Source organism: Pogoniulus pusillus, chromosome 11 (assembly GCF_015220805.1).
Source record: "Pogoniulus pusillus isolate bPogPus1 chromosome 11, bPogPus1.pri, whole genome shotgun sequence".
Classification (NCBI taxonomy): Eukaryota; Metazoa; Chordata; class Aves; order Piciformes; family Lybiidae; genus Pogoniulus; species Pogoniulus pusillus.
In genome coordinates, this window is record NC_087274.1 from 21,177,932 (window position 1) to 21,197,887 (window position 19,956).

Sequence of the window (19,956 nt, forward strand, 5' to 3'; positions counted from 1 at the left end):
TTAAGTGCATATGTGGATTTAGGCTGTAGTGATAGTTATTCTCAACTGAAAACATGTTAGTTGCAGACCAGAGATTACTTTGTGTAGTCAATATGAAGTCTTAGTGAACAATGAAAGGACACTGAAATATCTATAAATGCCAGGATCTTCTTACTCTCTTTACTTTCTAGAAAGCAGTTTTCTGTACTCCGTATTTGCAGTAATTGCTTGTACTGACTAGGGGTTAGAGATACTGACAGCTCTGTAAAATCAAACTGAGGATATTTTGGAAACCTCTTTTAGAGATGCATTTTGAAGAAGTTGTCACAGCGTCGCTGTTGGTTTTGCTGCTCTTGTGAGTTAGAAGCACAAGAAATTAGCTGGGATTTTTGACTGGTTTGTGGAATGTCTTGACTCCCAGAGAAACTGCTCAGACTTTTTTTTAAATAGCATGATTTTTTCTCTCAACTTACTCTGGGATTTTGGAGTGTGTGTGTTGTTTTGTTTTATTTTGTTCTGGTTTGTTTGTTTCCTAAGCATATTATCAGTTGGTGGGAGCTTTGTCTGATCTCTGAATAACCTAGTGACGTAAGGATACAAAAAATAAAAATTCATAACTTATGTTCTAATTTAGTGTATATTCAAAATAGGTACATGTCATAGAAATTACTTCTGTATTTTTTTATATTCTCAACTTTTCTATTTAATTTGAAGGCTGTTCAAATGTTTTGTATCTTATTAACACTGAACTAAGTAAATAGACAAATACTACCTTGCAGTTTCATCATGCTTATGGCTGCTATTGGTCCATTGAGGTAATGTTGTTTTCCTGTGGTAGTATATAGGATGAAATTGTGTGAACCTTCTGAGGTACTTTTGGGACTATAGATAAAAAACTTCTGTGTTCATTCAAGATCAGCTTCAAGCTTTACTGTCAAATCATTTGCATTTGCTGCTGGAGAGCTTAGAGATGGGGGATTTGGAATTGTGTTTAGAACTTGTTGCTCAGTGTTTGGTCCATTATAATGAAATTGAACATGATTCCTTTTTTGGTTAAAGAAATTTTCCTTGCTGTAACTGAGGAAAACAAACTGAAATAAGCTGGAAGAAGGAAGGTAAATTACAAACTGAAGGACATGCATGCAAAAGGTCCTTAACAAGTGGAATTTATTACCTAACAAATAGATTTCAAGTAAATGTGTGGCAGATAATCCACACATGGGAGTGTGATCCCATTCAGGACAATGATGTATAAATGTGTCATGGTCACAGTATTCCTTATGTGTTTGAGTGAGGGGCAGGGGTCATAATAAACTACATCTTTGATGAGCAGCTTCTGTAAATTCCTGGTGACTTGGTAGAATTTGTATCTTGTGGGTATGTGACATTTAGTGGAGTTTTTTGCCGTTTGTATTTCAGTGATAGACGTTTGCTACAACCTGCTCAGGTATGTGACATTCTCAAAGGAGTTATATTGGTCATCTGCTACTTCATGATGCACTATGTTGACTACTCTATGATGTATCATCTGATAAGGGGACAGTCTGTCATAAAACTCTACATCATCTATAACATGCTTGAGGTAAGAATGCTGGCATCAGGATACCGAGCATGCTTTTTTCTCACTAAAATATCCTTGTATCACAATATTTGTACCTAGAATGTGGCACATCTCATATTCTCACAAATGTGCATACACTCCTAGTAAGCCTAGAAGCTGTGAAACAGATGAGTTTGTGAAAAGTAAGTTTTGTAGATACTTAGATGCTTCATATTACCTAGTTTCTCAAGCTTATTAATCAGTTTATTTGACCAGAGGTCAAAAACTGAAACAGTTCAGTCTTACATGAAAGCACATGAAATGAGATGAAGTTTTGAACTCGTTGAGAAAAAAAGAAACAACTGATTAGAAATGTGTAAGATCCTGAGAGAGAGTAGATAAGAAAGATAGCATGGAATTTGGCTTTTAATTCTTCATTATGGAACTGTAGTTTTTTTGTATACAAGGACACATGCAACCGCTTAACCTGTCTCAATCCTGTTTAGTGGACAGAAGCCTGAGTATGTAAGTTGAATGAATACAGTGAAACAAGAAAAGAAAGATTTTTTTTTTTGGAAGTTGTAAGATAGAGATTCTGGGGACAGTATGTAATTTTTGCTTTGTTATTCATGTAAAGCATCAAATTTTTAATTGCAGTTCTATGATTCACAAAGTAAATAATGTTTTCATAGTTGCAATCTTATCTCCACCCTGCAAATACAGGACATAGTAGGAATACAACCTCTTAAAGGACTCAATCAGAGCTTTGTATACATGAGTTACTCCACTAGGATTCTGGGATCTCTGAATAACATTAATCTTTGTTTGAACATCTGTTGTATCTTTGTGTGAAGACTGCAAAAATGTGGCCATGCTTTGTGCAAAACCTGGATATTTGCGTTTAAAGACATTTATTCTTTCCTCATGGAACATAAAAATACTGCATGAAGTACATACCTCATTATCCTAAGCAAAATAATTATCTCACATCCACTTTAGTTGTTTATTCATGGGATTTTGTTTCCTTTGATTATAGAGTTCCTGAAAAACATGTATAAATATTAAATTGGCACTACTGGATCCACTGTGTGATTTTTACTGCTGTTGGGAAATATTCATATGTAGTTGCCATAATCTGCGAGAAACTGTCAATCACTAGGTAAATCCATGTGCTCAAAGTAGTTAATTCCCCTTTATTTCAAGGCCCCTTTGAGTCACATCTCTTAAAGCTGAGAAAATATGGCACTGTGTGCTTGCCACAGAATTTGGAGGGAGGCTTCAGTGTTTGCTGTGGATTGGAAGCCATGTGCCATTTCACTTTGAATGAACAGATGAGCTGAGTGTTCTGCTGTGTTTGGTAGAACCAAAGTAGTGCGTCTCAGCTAAGACGTGCAGCTTGAGTTGGGTTTTGTGTTTTGGGCTTCTTTTGGCTTGGGTTGTTTTTTGTTTGTTTTTTCTCTGTTATTACTCAGAGTTACTAGACAAATTACATCAACTGAAGTAGGAAATAGGATATAATTTCTGTGGTGTCTCATAAATCCCAACATGCCAGGCAGAGGGCATGGTTTTAAGAGGCCTTTTTACCGTGTTGTGTTGCAGCCACAGCATTGGCAGAGAATGTTATTGGATCCTTCTGAAAGATGTGATTGATAGTCAGCTTTCAACAGCTTGAGCACTGGCTGGCTTAGACTATGGAGAATTTTGTTACAAGTCTTTACTACTAATACAAGCCATGCTTTGGAAGGAATAGTTTATTGCTTTTTAAAGAGCATATTTAACTTTTTTCACAAGTGCTCAAAACAGGAGCATAGCTTTGATATAGTTAAATCACTGAGCAACAGAGATGTTTACAATGTCCTAATGTTTTCGGCTGCTGGAAAGTCCAAGGAATATTGTCCTGGACAGATTCTGAAGAATGCAAAATCTTCAAATTTGTGCTGAATGCTCCAGATAGCCTAAGGGGAGCATTCAGCACGTTGGCTTAAATGGCACTTTTCTTTTTTAGATTCAGACCCACCGGCTCCTGCTCCTTGTGAAGCCCCAGTGTGCGTTACGCTGGTGACAGCAATCACCATGGAATTCTGCTGGAGCCTGGAGCCGGCATGTAGGGTTTAGGTAAGTCCCATTTGGAAAAGCAAGCAACAATATTGTGTGGTGGGTTTTAATATTTTCTTTCCTGTCAGCTGAGAAACAAGGACTGCTTAAATAAAGGAAACTAAAGCCATCAGTTCATCTATTAAAACCCCCACAATATTGTAAACAAAAACTTACCAAAATCTCAGTATTTGTAGTTGGTGTTACTACACCAGATGTAATTACTCAGTGGGTCATCGCAATGAGCAGGAACCAAGTAATGCAAACCTCCTTAATTTACAAAATGTAAAAGCCGAAAACAATGCCACTGTAAATATCTCTTAAACTGATGGGATTTTGAACTTCAGATTTAGGAGAACTCATCAGTTCATGGTTGTTTTTAATTTTACCATAAGTGATGCTTAAACAGTAGCACATAGGACATTCTACTTGGGACATCCAGGAAAAAATTGGGTTTATTCAACCTTCATACTTCAGGAAATGTTCATAAATGCTGACTTCAGTAGGTTAAGGTACAGTGCTTCTCTCTTCAGTATCTTTTATCTTTAGAACATGTAATTAACAGAGTCAGGAAATAATCCCAAATTTAGGTTTCCTTGTTGTCTCAGGCCTTTTCTCATTAATAGGGATGGTTCAGTATTTGCATATACACTGTGCATCTGCATTCCTGCACGTTGTTTTAACACATCTGAAATCATTTTCTTACAGAAAGACAAAGGAGATATCAGTTATCTTTATTGAGTAGGCAAAATCAGGTTTTGATATTTTACTATTGCATATGGTGAAACTCCATGTCACCTTTTGTGCTGTGGTATTGAATTACAAGCTTAAGTTGCTGTCCCATGTTTTTCCTATATTTTAGAATTACTGATAGGGTTTTTTTTCCCTACCTGTACATATATATATATATATTCTTTGGGTTGCACATAGTTGTTTTTTTTCAACCTGGTTTTCCCTGCCAGAATTTCTAGTCCTTGATGATTTGCTTTTGTGTTACTATACTTTTGGTTTTCAGTTTCCACTTTATGCAGACATTAGTATTGACTTCACTTCAAGAGGTAAGAAAGCAGTACAGCCAAGTCAAATTTCAGTCCTTTTTCTACCTGTGAACTGATGTTGCCCCCTATCACACATTTGAAATTCACTTTTCATTGTTTTTTTCCCCTATTAAACCCAGAGGGATCGAGGGGAAAAAAAACCAAAACACACAAACCACAAACATTTAGGGTAGTTTGACACAGTGCACACACTGCTTTATGAAAGACTGCAATTTGGACTGTACTTGGGTGTCTTCCAAGGAAGCATCTAAGATAAAACTGCCTTGTTTTATATTATAAATACTGTTGAAAAGGGGATAGTAAATTTGAGCGGGGAAGTAAGCTACTGAGTGTACAAAAAGAACAACATCATTGTGAAATCTGGAGTGAAAATGGAATGAACAAGAGATGGAAAGTGGTAAATGTGTGGAACTTTTTATAGGTTGAGCTGTACTTTCAGTGACATATTCAAGGGCTGGGCAGAAAAATGCTACTTTGAGGCAGTAAAAAGTTATTTTTATTTAGGTGGCTGATCGTCTCTTTTCTTCATTTGGACAAGATATTTTGGATGCTCTTTATTGGACAGCTACAGAACCGAAAGAAAGAAAAAGAGCTCACATAGGTGTGATTCCTCATTTCTTAATGGCAGTGATGTATGTCTGTATCCTTTTTCTTCAGTCATTTGCAGTTTTTTTAACTAAATTACAGAGTAACTGCTCTGCATTATTTCATTTCACTATGTTTGTAAAACAGTTAGTATTTCCATATCAATATTCCTTTACTTTCAGTGTAAGGTAACCAGTACTACAGGTTTTTTAAATGAGTTTTAAAACTACCCAGACTCTAAAGCTGCTTTAAGAAATCCCATCACAGGGGTATAGCACTGCAGTGGTGGACTGCTTTTGTAATACCTAATGTGTAGTAAAATGAAGAACAGTAATTGGCCAGTTAACAGAAACTTTGATTTCTGATCTGAGTATTTTGAGTCACAGGGTCTTGAAAATGCTGGAGGTTTGTTATTTAGTGGAATGTTACAAACACTGAGCTTGAAAATATTTTCCTGAAATCAAGGGATAAACTCATGGGTAGTCAGGATTCAAATGAGTTTAGTGTGAAATAACCTTATCATCAGACAATGAAAACCATCTGTAAGATCGTAGTGTGGTAGATATGGCGATGAATTTAGAATTCTTGCACTTTTCCTCTGTTTTGTCTGAAATCTTTAGACCACTTTCGAATCTTTATCTTACATTTTTTGCTTCTGATTGTATTGCTGTTTCTCCTGACTAATGTTATTGTGCTTTTGCAGAAGCATTAATTTTTACATGCTGCAGAGAGCAGAATAGAATAGAATCAACCAGGTTGGAGGACATCTCCAAGATCGTCCAGTCCAACCTATCCCCCAGCCCTAACCAGTCAACTAGACCATGGCACTAAGTGCCTCATCCAGTCTTTTCTTGAACACCTCCAGGGATGGCGCCTCCACCACCTCCCTGGGCAGCCCATTCCAATGGCAATATGGATACTTTACATAGGCTAAAAAATGTCTTGCTGTAAGTCTGGTTAGGAGAGAGATAGAAATGTTTTTGTAAAATTCTGGCAACAAAGCAGGAGATTTGAGTTTTGGTGCTGTTCAGTACTGTTGTGCAGAAGAAATATTCCCAAATACGCTTCCTTAACCTTGCTATCCAGTCCTGCATGCTATTCTTATAATGGTTCAAGCAACAACCCTTAATGTGGCCTTCAACTCCCACAATAAATCACTGCTGACAATCATGATGTCCAATAATGTAAGTATGTAGCTTTATTTCTTAACTGCCCTAATTTTTTTCAACATATGTCATCTTTGAATATCACATGTCTGTTTGTGTATTGTTTGATTGTCTGATTTGTTTATGTCAGATTTTTTGACTAAAACCTGTTTTTACAACTTGCAGTTCGTTGAAATAAAAGGAAGTGTTTTCAAGAAGTTTGAGAAGAACAATCTTTTTCAGATGTCAAATAGTGGTAGGTATACTTCTGCTCATCAGAGGGAGAGGCTGATATTTTTTTTTTTTAGTTATTAATTTATTTAATGTTATTGTTGAAACAGCTTTACCTTGGTGAATTTGAGCATTCTGACTTGAGTTCCTGATCCTCTCTGTTACTGTTTGGTTTGGTAGGACAAATCTGGGCTTCTGCTTCCAGGAAGTGGGAGAGTAGGTTCAGACTGGATCTTAGGAAGAAGTTCTTCAGTGCAAGGATAGTGAGACTCTGGAATAGACTGTCCAGGGAGGTTGTGGATGCCTTCTCCCTGAAGCTGTGTATGGCCAAGTTGGATGATGCCTTGAGCAGCTGAGTCCAGTTGAGAGGTGTCCCTACCCATGGAGGCCAGGGGAAGTTTGAGTAGATGATCTCTATGGTCCCTTACAACGCAAGCCATTCTTGGAATAGTTGCTTTTTCCTTAAATGGCTTATCTTCCTTTCTAGTACTAAAGCAACCTATTGACTGTGTGCTGCAGTTGTTAATAAATAGAAATTTCAGATTTAAGTTACAGTATTCGTAGTAGCCATGCTTCTAACTCTCTCAAGTCCTCTGTGTTTTCCAGAAGTTGACTTTTATAGTCAACTGTATTGACAGTGATCTCAGAACTGGTGTTGGCTCACAGATGTGAGGATGGGTCTTGAAATACTTCTGCCCTCCCCATAAAGAGGAGAAGGATGAAGTAGCTGGCTTATGAAGAAAGTACCAGTGAGGACTATAACTTTTTTGACTTTGTATCAAAATAATAGTACAGGGTATTTAGGAAACACTTTAGGCTTCTGGTTAGGGTTAAATCTGTTGCTACTTAGTATAAAATTTGGAACTCTTCTTCACCGTCTCATGAGAAAAAAGCAGTTACTAGTGTCATTTGATGACAGTTCTTTCTAATACTGTTAACAACCATGTGAAAGAGATGTTGAATTCTTGGTTTTAAAACTAATAGAGAATGCACTTCAAGGTTGTACTTGAGCTTCTTTGCTTGTAATGTTTTCTGATCTTTGAACACATCTGTTTCTGCTATTTTTATACATATGACGTTTTTGGATTGAACCTGTTTAGACAGATAGGCAAACTATATATTTTTTCACTCCAACTCATATTTTTTGAACTCGAGAATACAAATGATGAATAGGTTGAAAAAAAATCTGTTTATTCAAAACCAGATGTTTATATTTTTATTTTCTAATCAGGAGTTAAAACATTCAACAGGCTAACAGATCCCTTTTCCTCCCTCACTTTATTCTTGGTCAGGCTAAAATAAAATGGAGAGATTTCCTTTTGCCATTACCTGTGCTATCTAACTGAGCACTAGCACTGGTGGCTTGTTACTGTTTCTCCAGATGCACAAATACAGTACACTGGCCTTCTCTTTGCTCTTCTTCAAGAACATGGTGTTTACATGTGTGAATCCAGGGGTGTAACCTCACTTATTCTGTGCTTCACCCCATCATCTGGGAAGTGACATTACATGGTAAAATCCTCTCACCTGTTTAAAATGCATATATACACCAGCAAATAAATTCATAATAAGTGATGAAACATTATTAGTGCATGTTTTATATTCTTAAATTTTGATTGGCATTTTAGTTGTTTGGGATATCCTCAGGGCGCTTTTGTCCTTGCCATGAGGGTGAGAAATGAAATTCTGAGTTTTTTGTTGAAGCTGCTGTAAAAATACCCTTTCTCCCTTGCTTGCATCTCTGACATACAGTTGATGAGAGGGACAAGGATGAAGAGCAGCAGCTGTACTCATTCCTCTTGCTTCGAGCAGCCTTGAACAGCTGTGGCAGCAGAGATAACAGATTAGAAGGGAGACCAGTGAGAACAGGAAAAAATAAGTAGAGGGGAAACATAGGTGTCAGCCTGTCATCCAGGCTCAGAAATTAGTCAGGGGAAGAATGTTTATTATCACAGCATAAGGGGAAATTTAAGGTCAAAGATGTCGCTTCTTAATTTAATCCTGTTGACTTGTGAGCTGACATAACTGAGTGGGTAATAAATGCCTGAAGGATCGGCTTGAGACATCTTTTAATGTTTAAGCGTGAACTAAGTAAGGTACTTGACTTGTCCGAGTGTTCTTGGCAGGAAAGCAAGAAAATAAGGTTAGGTCTTCACCTGTGTCCTGCTTTTTCTAGTACTTAAATTCCTGTTACTGAAGGATTTGCTTGTTTCTTCCCCCATATGTGTGTCACCTGTTCGGGAAATTTGTGCTTCTCTGATCCTTCCTCAGCCCATGCTGCAAAGTGAGTTATGTATCCCAGAATGTACCTCTTTGCAAGTGCACATGTAATCTCAGTCTTGAACTCTGTTCTTCTCACCATTTCCTTTTCCTGTAGCCTGAAACCAGTAGGTAGAACTCTGCAGAATATTCAGGGTACTTAAGGAGACAAACTCTTTGAGTTGGAGTTGACAAAGATACTGCTGTCATGGTTATCAATGGGTGTAGCAACTAACAGCATATTCAAAAATACTCAAAATAGCTCTGTCTTCTAGAAAGACTTCTTCAGACTTGCTTATTTGTGGTAGCATTACAGTTTGGGTGTTAACCTCCATTTTTCAATAACACAATTTTAGGAAGGCTTTTTAAATGTGTTTCCTGAAGCAAGCTGTGTGGGTCATTTCTGGAGATAGGCACCAAAACAGAAGGAAAAGGCCCTGCATAGTCCAGGGCAGCAAGTTGTAGGGCTCAGTTTCAAATCTGATTGCTTTTGTGCAGTAGTCCTTGTGGGTTTGGTAACTGAGCTGTTCCCTTCTAAGCTGACAATGTGAAAGACTAGTAAGAACCTTCTCAGTAAGTGGTAGTAGTTGCCTTGAAACACCTTTTTGGTGTGGCGTTTGGGTGGGTTTTTTTCCTATTGCACTTGGTGTATAGCAATTTGGATATCATAGATCTGTAGAAAATTAAATTTGCCATGCTAGTAATTTTAAATGACAGGCAGGTGTACTGTACTGTCTCCATTTTTGCACCAGGAGGTGCTGGTTCTTTTGGAATCCTACAAGTAATACCCAAGCTTTATGGCAAAAGATGTTTTTAATTAGCATATTAGAAAAGGTGATGGCAAGTCATAGCTTAAGCCCCTTCTGATGCTGGGAATCTAATGGTTCTTCATTCAAGCCACAACATACTGTGGAGATTGTGTCTGTGGTGAGGTTTCCAGCATCTCTTCTCCTCACATCCCATCAAATGATTTGTGGAAAAGATTGTCTAATTGAAGACTTAAGAAATGACAGAACCTCAAATGATTAGATATCTGTGTGTGCAAATAAATGTTTGGTTTTTTTCTTTTTAACTAGATATAAAGGAGAGGTTCACCAATTATGTGCTGCTACTAATTGTATGTCTAAGGAATATGGAACAGTTTTCATGGAACCCAGGTCAGTAAACTAGTAGAGAAGTTACACAAAATTAAATTCCTGTGCTGTCAACAGCTGCATCTTTGGTTATTTTCTCAACCTCAAAGATAAGAGGACATCTGATTGAAGAGTCTTAGTTTCTCAAATGCCTTAGATATGTTGGGGTTTTTTTAGTTCTGGCTTGTAAGAGTAACTCCATTCTTTCTGCCAGGAGTGTATGCTCTTGTGCTACAAATATGAATAGTTACCTTTTAAGTCTTCCTTTAAGAACAATGATTCCCTAGAGAATTTTACTTTGTGGAGCTAGCAAGATAAAAATTGAGAGCTGATGTAAAAAATTCCAGTCACAATGTAATAGTGATTATACTTAGGCCTTTAATGCCATATTGAATGAAATTTAGATTTTATTGTATTAAAATTTTGTTTTAATGATTTTGAGCCCTGATCTGTGGTGCATTTTGCTTGAATGCTACCAATCAATGTAAGGTTTACCCTAAGCATCTAAAATAACAGGTGCTTTCTCTGTTTCCTCATACATAGTGAACATCTGTCTGATTCGTGGAAAGGTTGTCTTTCTGATAGAGAGAAAGCTTTCCAAAGCAAAGGCTGTAGAATCCAAGGCTGGCTGTGTGTGCAGTGCTCACTTTCCTGAACATGAATGGAATAATGGAGAATTTGCACACTACGTGTTCAGTAGCCTTGTAAAGTTAGAGACTCTTCAGACTTGAGGATTATTTCAGTCCTGTGCAAGAGTTACGATTCCTGTATAACCGATGTCAAATTAACTGGCCTAACTTCTTTCTTCCCAACTTTCAGATCATTTTTGGGTGTTGTTCCCAGATGTTTGCATGGTGGTTGCTTCAGAAATTGCAGTGGATATTGTGAAACATGCCTTCATAACAAAATTCAATGACATCACAGCAGATGTACGTATCCTTGGAATGCTGAGTGTTATTGTATGTTGTAGTTTATTTTGTTAATATCTTTTTTAATATTAGAATTTGGTCCAGTGCAGAAAAGTAAAAATTGTTCCTTTCCTATCTAGGGTAATACTTGGGAAAGCTTGGCAATTTTCTGACACAATATACTTTTGAGGATCTCTATAATGTGGAATAAGCACCTCTGCTTTTAAATTAAAAGTTCCAGATCCTTAAATATCAGAAGTGTTGTATAACAGTTCACATAATAACTACAGTTAACATAACTGGCAGATCATTTTGTGAAACAGTCACTAGTTAAATTGGCAGAAGGTTACTTATCCTACAGTCTAGACAGACCTCTTCCTGACTCTGAATTGTGGCTAAATCCATACTTTAGGAAAGGCAGACCTTGTGAGGCCACCGAATCTCTGTTCTTTCATGTATATTAAAGGTGGAGTCTGAAATCAGAGATCTGTTTTTCCAAAGTCCCTGGAGCTCTTATGTGAAGTGGGTTATGTCAGTTTCTCACTCCTGAAATGTCTTATACCATATATATTAAGCAGTCCTTACTTAAAGTGGTAGATGAAGGTTAATTTTTGTGTGGCAGTGTGACGCATTGGCCATTTGTGTTGCATGTTGTGTGAATTCAAATGCTCTTAATCAATGTGTAAAGAGATGAATTAGCATTTGTTCAGTATTAAAACCACTTCTCAGGAAATGAGATCAGAACTTGGAAGTGCTATCTGTTTCAGCATCTTTAAAGTGTGGTGTAGAAACAAGTTTAATAGATGTACTTAATATGCTCCCTTATGCCAGAGGCATTTATACATGCCCTACTTTCTTACAGAGTGTGGAAGAGAGCAATAATGAAGTCATGATAGCCAAAAATGCAGCATGTTTCAGTGTGCTGAAACAACAGCTGGAGGATGGGGGTAGTGTGTGACAATTTTTCAAGGTTTATTTAACAGACTGGATTTTTTTACATGAAATTCTAATGATTGGTGGTTACTAGGTCAGACATCTTCGGAAGTTTGGAACACTTGCAGTGCAAGTTGGCCTGACACTTGTCCTTAAAATAGCTGCTTTTCTCTCTTAAAATGCAGAACTATTTTAAAGAGAAAGAAGACTTTCTTTCATTTTCTGATAAACAATTTGCTATTTATCATGGGTTCTCTTGCTTAGTGTATCGGTAAACTCTCTCACTTGATAAATTTGATCCTTGTGCTGCCTTTCATGTAGCTTAAAACAAATTACAAAATGTAGCAAAAACATAAACATGATTTCTCTTCACTTTGTGGTTCTGATTATCCTCAGATTCAGTAAATGCTCATTGGATTCCTAAAGCACAGCATAGTGGTGTTTGGTTGTTATATGTGAACATGAGTTATCTTTATATTATACTGCAGTATAGGCTTAGCTGTTGGAGGGTACAATTACACCTCAGAAAAACTGGCTTTGACTCCAGCCTGTGTATAAGTGTTCATAATATTTTTACATAAATACTGTGTTAGTATCTCCATTGCTTCTATAAAGTGTAATAACCAGTTAAACACACGTCTGATGTGTGGGGATTTTTTTTTTGTCCAGGTCTACAGCGAGTACAGAGCCAGTCTTGCATTTGACCTTGTTAGCAGTCGACAGAAAAATGTAAGCCTGAAAACAAAGACATTTTCTGTACTAATGCGATTATTTTGAGGGAGATACTGAAACAAATACCTGCAGAAATCTGTACAGAGCTGTGTACACTCCTACAACACAGATGTTCTAATCTGCATTTATAAATCAGAGATAACAGGAATATTTCTTTGTCACTTCTGTTCTTATTTTTGCACAATGTTTCAGTTCAGTTTGGGCTTTAATACATTGTTGAGAAGTCTCTTCCAAATACGCTTAGAGTCAGGGGATGGTTGTAATAACTGACATTTTTGAGGTATATGAGAAGTAAGTAAGCTTAACTAGATGTTCTTGAGATCACTTTAAATTACTGGTTTTGCTTTATTATGACTACATTGGATCAAAATGCAGTATTCATTGGAAATTGTTATGATTTCTTCCATAGACATCATGCACAGATATGCAGAGATGTCTCGTGTTGTGGCATAAGCATTTACAGAACACACAGACTGCTTGTGGTTTTCATTAGTACTGTTTCTTGAAAGACTAAAGTACATCTTTCCTGAATGGGTCTCAGAGCTGTTAGTGAGTCCTCTGCATGAGTATTCTAACTATTAAATGGAGTTTATTATAATGATTTATGTCATTTTCTTGTATATGTTTAATAGCTCTTGCTAGAAATGCAGTAGTTAGATACCTTCAGTTACAAATAATTATTAATAAAATGTTAATTTACAACACAGGTTATTAGGTCTTAAAACATCATTCCTTTTTGCCTGAGATTTTTTTTGTGGAAAACAAGGTAGCGTCATACAGGCACTAACTTTGGCATGATGTTCAACACTGTATGAAAACTGTCATGCATAGTAGTTGTGTTGTGACAGTTCAGGTGTAAACACATTTTCAAAGTGATTTTAACATAATTCTTCTGAGACTAATTATAGATATTTGTAGAATGATTGAAAATTGCTAGTGTGATGGATAATTGTTCTTATATCCCTGTTAGAGGTGGTTCTGTACCACATGAGGCTCAAAGTCTAATTAATACATAAAGGTTTTGAAGGTAGTAATAATGTACAGATGAAATACCATAGTGAGTTTGGATTGAGTATCCTACTTGCTCTTGATTTAGAGATTTGTATTGCATTCCAGTAGCTCCCCATTTAGAGCACTGAAGCTAATCTAACTGGTCATGCTAGTATTACATTTTTGTCTGAGAGTACAGCTATCTGCATTTGAATTTCAAAATGTGAATAGGTGCACTTTATACCAGCACAATGTTTGTTGGCAGAGATTGAGTCTGATCTAGAAGGTGTGCCAAGCTAAAATAAGCTCATTCCTCTGCATAAATAGTTCATTATTCTTCCTCTTTTTTCCCCCTAGGCATACACAGATTATAGTGATTCAGTTTCCAGAAGAATGGGCTTCATTCCTCTTCCACTGGCTGTTTTAGTAAGTTGTATCTTTCCTATCAATTTTCCGTCAATATGATTTCAGTTAACTGCCTCATCTTGATGTTTTGAAGATGAAATTGTCACCTTAAGTAACTGTAATGATGCTGCAAAGTTGAGTTTGCATTCAGTATAACCTTTGTCACAAAGTGGTTATGATCTCACAAATGTGTTGCTGTTTATCAGCCTTTCATAGAAATTTGAAAATATATTCATTTCACGCTATTTATAAGCACTGGGATTGTAACACTGGGACTAAAACCGCATCTGTGCTTATTAGGCATTTATTTCTTTTGGCAATTATCCTGTTCATTCATTTGGAATAGTCAAAGCAGCTGGTTGCCAGGAGTTGTTTTTTTTGATAGGAGTCCTTGTGATTGTCCCTATAATGTATTCTTAATAGGTAAATTTTCTCTTAGATGGGGTACTGAGCTTCTGAACTGCTGTTGAGTACATGATTCTGAAATAGTTGGTCCCCTTACAAGGGCACGCTGCTATAAAATGGATCACTTTATCACTGGAATTGTGTCCACATGCTGTCTGTTCTGAACTAGCCGTTGCAGAATGTTTTCTGTAAATAGCTGCTCTGACTTTCCCCGTGTAAGCATGGAAACAGGCAGTGCTTACCATAATACTAGGGATGTGACCTTATTACCAGCAAAGATGCTCATTCATAATATGAATTAACTTCTAAATGTTATGTTCTCCTGTAGAGATGGGGAAATAATCTATTGACAGGCTTTGCCAAGCTTTCATCCAGAAGTTTAAAAAAACACCCAAAAAAGCTAAACAAACCATAAAATAATCCCAAACCAACAAAAGCAAACCCAAACAAACAAATCACTGTGATCATGGTTTCATTTATAACAAGCAGTGAGAATTCACTGAAATGCTTTCTTCAAATTGTATTCTGCTATGATATTCTGGATACTCATAGGTTTAGAACAAACTGAAGTGCCTTGCTAATTCAGAACTGTAACTGAAATACTGAAGTAGAACTTGAGATTTCAAGTCCATTTGTAGCTGAAACTGGGGATTTGTGTGCTTAGTCCACAGAGCAATTTTGTGTTCAAAATGTTAGCATCATGCAAAGCTGATTCTGTTTTGCTGTATCAGAATCTCTCTCCATTTCTCTCAAATACTGTTAACTCAGTTTCAAGCCCTTGATTTTTGAGAAGGTTTTTCTTTCACTTGCCATTTTACTCAGATGTGGTAAAGGAAACATCATCAGGCTGTAGTTTTGGCAAAGCTGCTACTAGGTCTTGGTATAATACTTACTCAAACCAAAATCTTGACTAGCTTGTGCTGCCAAGCCCAATGATCAAAACAGCTTCTGTTAATGTTCTGTTAATTTCTACCTTTGACTTGAATTTATCCAAATGAGAAACATCTGCTAACATACTCTGTCAATAATTGTGTACTGTGTTTTAACTTTTATCCTTATAACAGCTCATCAGAGTCATAACAAGCTCAATAAAAGTACAAGGAGTCTTAGCTTACATTTGTGTTGTGCTGTTCTACTGTGGGTAAGTGAATGCATGTGCATGAAAACTGTTTACCATTATTTGATCAGAGGTGATAAAAAGCCTTTGTTGATATTTGTAGGTATAAGAGTAAACTGTACTTGAGAGTGCAGATTGATCCCCAAGTACTGTAACTGCATTGGGGGATTATAGCCCTCAATAAGTAACTCCAGTAGTGAAAATAACTAGTAGAAAAATGTTCAAAACAATTTATGTCAGACCTGCATTGAAGGGGAAATCGAATTCTAAGGAATGAAAGATTCAATATGCCAACAAAAATAAGCAGTTTAAGTGCTCTCAGCAGATGATGAATTCTTCTCTCTGATAGTTAAATGCAAAGTGCCTTTGTGTTGGGAAACTGCTACATGGAAAAAAAAAGATGTAAGGCTCCTTTCTGTGAAGGCTGGGGTCAGTGATAATCTTGGTTAAGAGATATAATGTCCTATAGCAGTTTGCTTTCCAAAGTATCCCTTTGCTGCCCAGTCAGTTTATACTTGTGTTAACCTTAACTTCTTTCATATCAATAAGTACTTCTGAGACCTGGAGGATGAAGAGCAGGAAGAAGTAATCTGAGTAACTTGAAGGATTAAATGCTGTTTTTTTGAAGGCATAGGCTACAAGAACAAGTACATTTCAGTTCCTTTTGTCCTTACTGAAAAGTGAGAACATTTTTTTTTACTTCTGCCAAGATCTCAAATTTGGAGCTAATTTCTTGCATCTTTCAAGTAGCTTGTATTCTGAATGTAAATTTCAGCTTTTCATTGGATGGGTATAGCATAGATAAGTGAGAACCAATGTGGTCAAATCTGGAATGTCTATCTGGGCACAGGCTTTTCCAACCAAAATGATTCTATGATACTATAATGTGGAGAACATTGATTTGTGTTGATACCTAGCTACTGTTACAGAGCCATGCCCAGTGTATGAAACCTAAGGGTTTTTTTTCCCTAGGATTTTGCAGAACTGCAAACTTGTGTTTTGTAAGAAATTTGAGCCTGGGGTGACAGAAAAAAAATAAAGAGGAATCTGTAGAAGTTGCATAATTTTCCATGAGAATCTGGAACTGATACAATACAGTGTTGATCTATGGCCTTTTCAACTCCCGATCTCATTAAATCAGAATCAAATCATGCTGTAAACACTTGTTCTCTCAGAACAAAAGCATGTTACATAACAAGTGTAGGAAAAATACCTCTAAAACTCATTAAAAATTGAGGAGGGCTTAACTCTCAGAAACAAAATCTGTCCTGATAACCTGATAGAATTGTAGAGAATCACAGCTTTCAACCTGTATGAAATGATACCTTTTTTGTGGTTGCTTGGATACTAAAATGTCAGTTTCTTCTGAACTACTAAAAGTGGTCTGCTCTGCTCATTCTTCTGTTTCTCTAATTTTTCCCCACAAGTAAATGCAGAAAATGTCCTTAAAATTGATGTATCCTTTGTTTTCTCTGTTGGATTAATTCTGATTTCATTAATGCAGTGTGAGATAGTGAAGCTGCTGAAGTGTGCTTGGGTCACAGGTCTCTTTAGACAATATTTATATTCGTCCTGCAGAGAACAGATGGCCATTTCCTTGTTATGCAGTGAGCTTTCACCTGCTTCACCTTTGCTTTTACCTCTGGAGTGAACATTAATCTGTGTCATGTAATACCAGTAATGGACCTTAGATTATATCAAAGCTCATTTGAGTTGTAAGAGACCTTCCTGTTTGTCAAATGAGAAGACAGGTGGAAAAGGGACTGCAGTGATTTGCTGAAGCTTGTGCAACAAACCAGTAAAAATAGAAAAGGAGTGTACTGTCAAGTGGCCTGTGCTGTGGTACAGCCTGCAGTTTGTGAAAGCTAGATCTTTGCTTTTTGATGGTTGGAAGTCCACTAGTGACACTTGGCTGGGCACACTTAAAGCTATAGTTTTAAAACAGTAGTGCATTTAATTTTGACTTGCACTGTTGAGGGCCCTTTTCACGTCTGTGTTTAAATATTTCATGTATTAAATGACTACTAACTGTCTTTGAAGTAATTTTATTAAACTGATGAAGTTTGATGTTTTCTAGATGTCTTCCTTAAAAAAAAAAATGCATTGAATCTGAAACAAAATGTTGGGAAAAAGAAATTACCTTTTGATCTCGCTGTTGAAGGGATTTAATTTGCTACCTAATCCTTCTAAGACAGCAGTGGCTGCAGTTATTTTGATGTGAATTATTGCAGTATGCATAATATGCAGTTATTTTTATATGCAAATGCATAAACAAATCCCTTTTTTTTCTAGGTTAATATCCTTTAAAGTCCTTAACAGTATTGTATTACTGGGGAAATCATGTCAATACGTAAAGGAGGCAAAAATGGAGGAGAAATTATTCAATCCTATCCTGACTGCCACCCCAGGGAAGCCAGCTGGCAAACAGCAAAGCATGTTTAAATCTACTCAAGGTAAGACTAACTGCTTTGTTTTGTTTTCAGCTGTAATGAAAATGGGTTTCAGACTACATTTAATATTAAACCACATGTATGACATTGCTGCACAGTAACCCTGTTGCTCGACCTTAATTGTACTATTTAACAGCTGTGAGCACAATTCTGTAATGTAGTAGAACTTACTGCTTTTAGTTCAAGTCTCTTTTGGTTATGAATACTCATGTCTCTGATAACATCCCACTCTGATTTGTGGAGGTGATAGAAACATCAGAACAGTAGCAGGCTTCTGTTTGTAAGTCAAGAATGGTTTGGCTCACAAGGGACCATAAAGATGATTTAGTCCAATCTCTTTGGCCATGTCATAGCATCACAAAATGACTTGGGTTGGAAGGAACCTTAGAGATTATCCACTCCATACTCCCTGCCCTGGTCAAGGACACCTTTCAGGTAGACTCGGCTTCTTAAGCCTCATGCAACCTGTCCTTAAATATCCCCAGGGAGGAGGCAAACATAACCTTCCTGGACAACCTATTCCAGAGTATCACCACCCTCATACTGAAGAGTTTCTTCATAATGTTTAGTGTACACCTGCCCTGTCTCAGCTGAAAACCATTCCCTGTTGTCAGGTTGCAAGATACTCATATGAAAAGTCCCTCTGCAGCCTTTCTGTAGGATCCCTTCAGGTATTGGAAAGCAGGTATAAGGTTACCGTGGAGTCTTCTCTAGACAAAGCAACCTCAGCTCCTGCAGCCCATCCTCATAGCAGAGGTGTTCCAACCCTCAGATCATCTTTGTGGCCCTCTGGACTCTTTCCATCAGCTCTGTGTCCTTATAATAGGGACACCAGAAATGGACACAGTATTCAAGGTGGAGAATCAACAAGAGCAGAGTAATTCACCTTGAATCATTCCATATTTACATATCATCACTTCCAGGAAAGCTGAGGTTTAACAATGAAGCAATCTATGCATTTCTCATGGAAATTAACCTAAAACACAGCACGCAATAGGTTGTCATGGACACATTAGTGAAGAGCTTATTGTAATCTAAAAAGGAATTTCAGCTGTTCTCTGCTCACTTTGTTTTAAGTCCATGCAATGTGATGTATAGGTATTTAGCATTAGCAGTTCATATGTAATTGTAATAGGGCATTATTACATTTGTGTGACAATTTTAGAAGGAAACAGAAACCTTCATTGTTGCAGTCAACCAAACTGGATTGTCGGTCTTCCTCTGTGAAGAGCTCAGTGAGAGCCCTGGAGAACTTACAGGGAGGCTGTTGTAGTGTTCACCCCATTGCTTGCCAAAGACCTGGACAGCCTGAAATGTAAGGTGCTTATCGGTCATCACAGTGTCTTGCAAGGAACAGCCAGGTTAGGAATCTGTCGGTGTTTCATTTGTAAATCTCTTTATCTCACCTATGTCAAATGACACCAGGCAGAAACTTTATTTTTAAAGAGCTTAAATTCATAGAGTTGCTGTAGTTCCATGATGAAAGAATGTAATATCAATTGGGCTGAATGTCTTCTGCATTTCAGAAGACAAGTATCATAATGATAGTGCTTTAATTAAACATTCTAGTACCATACTTAGGAGTCATATTGACTTACATTGAGCCTTAAACTCGCAGTGAATAAATCCTGAAAACTCCTTTTAGCTGAAGCAGCAGCAATTTTACCGGGTCAGTTGGCAGAGATGCTTATTTCCTTAAGTGGAAAGATTTTGATTGAAAAGTAGCAATCAGAATGCTTTTGCTGATTTTAGTTTTGAATATTCTTCCATCAGTAATGAAAATGCTCAATTTTACAGTTTTTTAGGGCTTTTTATACCTTTTAACAGCTCTTTATTTACTTGAAACATCCAATATGTGAAAAAAAATTATTTTACCTTCCCCAGCTGCTGTGTGTCTCTGTTACTACTGCTGGGCTCTGCAATATTGGTTAATCCCTGTGCCCCACTTATCAGGTTTTCTTCACTACAGTCTCTCAACTCATCTCTTACTAG

At 37.0% G+C, this 19,956-nt stretch overlaps 1 protein-coding gene across 4 annotated transcripts in view; it reads left to right on the top strand.

Annotated features, from left to right (window-relative positions):
• The window catches only part of TAPT1 (transmembrane anterior posterior transformation 1), a 39,835-nt gene that overhangs the window by 16,511 nt on the left and 3,368 nt on the right, over positions 1-19,956 (top strand). For all 4 annotated transcript variants that reach the window (XM_064151386.1, XM_064151387.1, XM_064151388.1 and 1 more), the window contains 10 exons: positions 1,399-1,561; positions 5,176-5,311; positions 6,343-6,440; positions 6,588-6,657; positions 9,968-10,048; positions 10,844-10,953; positions 12,535-12,594; positions 13,945-14,013; positions 15,462-15,538; positions 17,807-17,967. In XM_064151386.1, the coding sequence (XP_064007456.1) occupies positions 1,399-1,561; positions 5,176-5,311; positions 6,343-6,440; positions 6,588-6,657; positions 9,968-10,048; positions 10,844-10,953; positions 12,535-12,594; positions 13,945-14,013; positions 15,462-15,538; positions 17,807-17,967 (1,025 nt within the window). The remainder of the gene's footprint in view (positions 1-1,398; positions 1,562-5,175; positions 5,312-6,342; positions 6,441-6,587; positions 6,658-9,967; positions 10,049-10,843; positions 10,954-12,534; positions 12,595-13,944; positions 14,014-15,461; positions 15,539-17,806; positions 17,968-19,956) is intronic.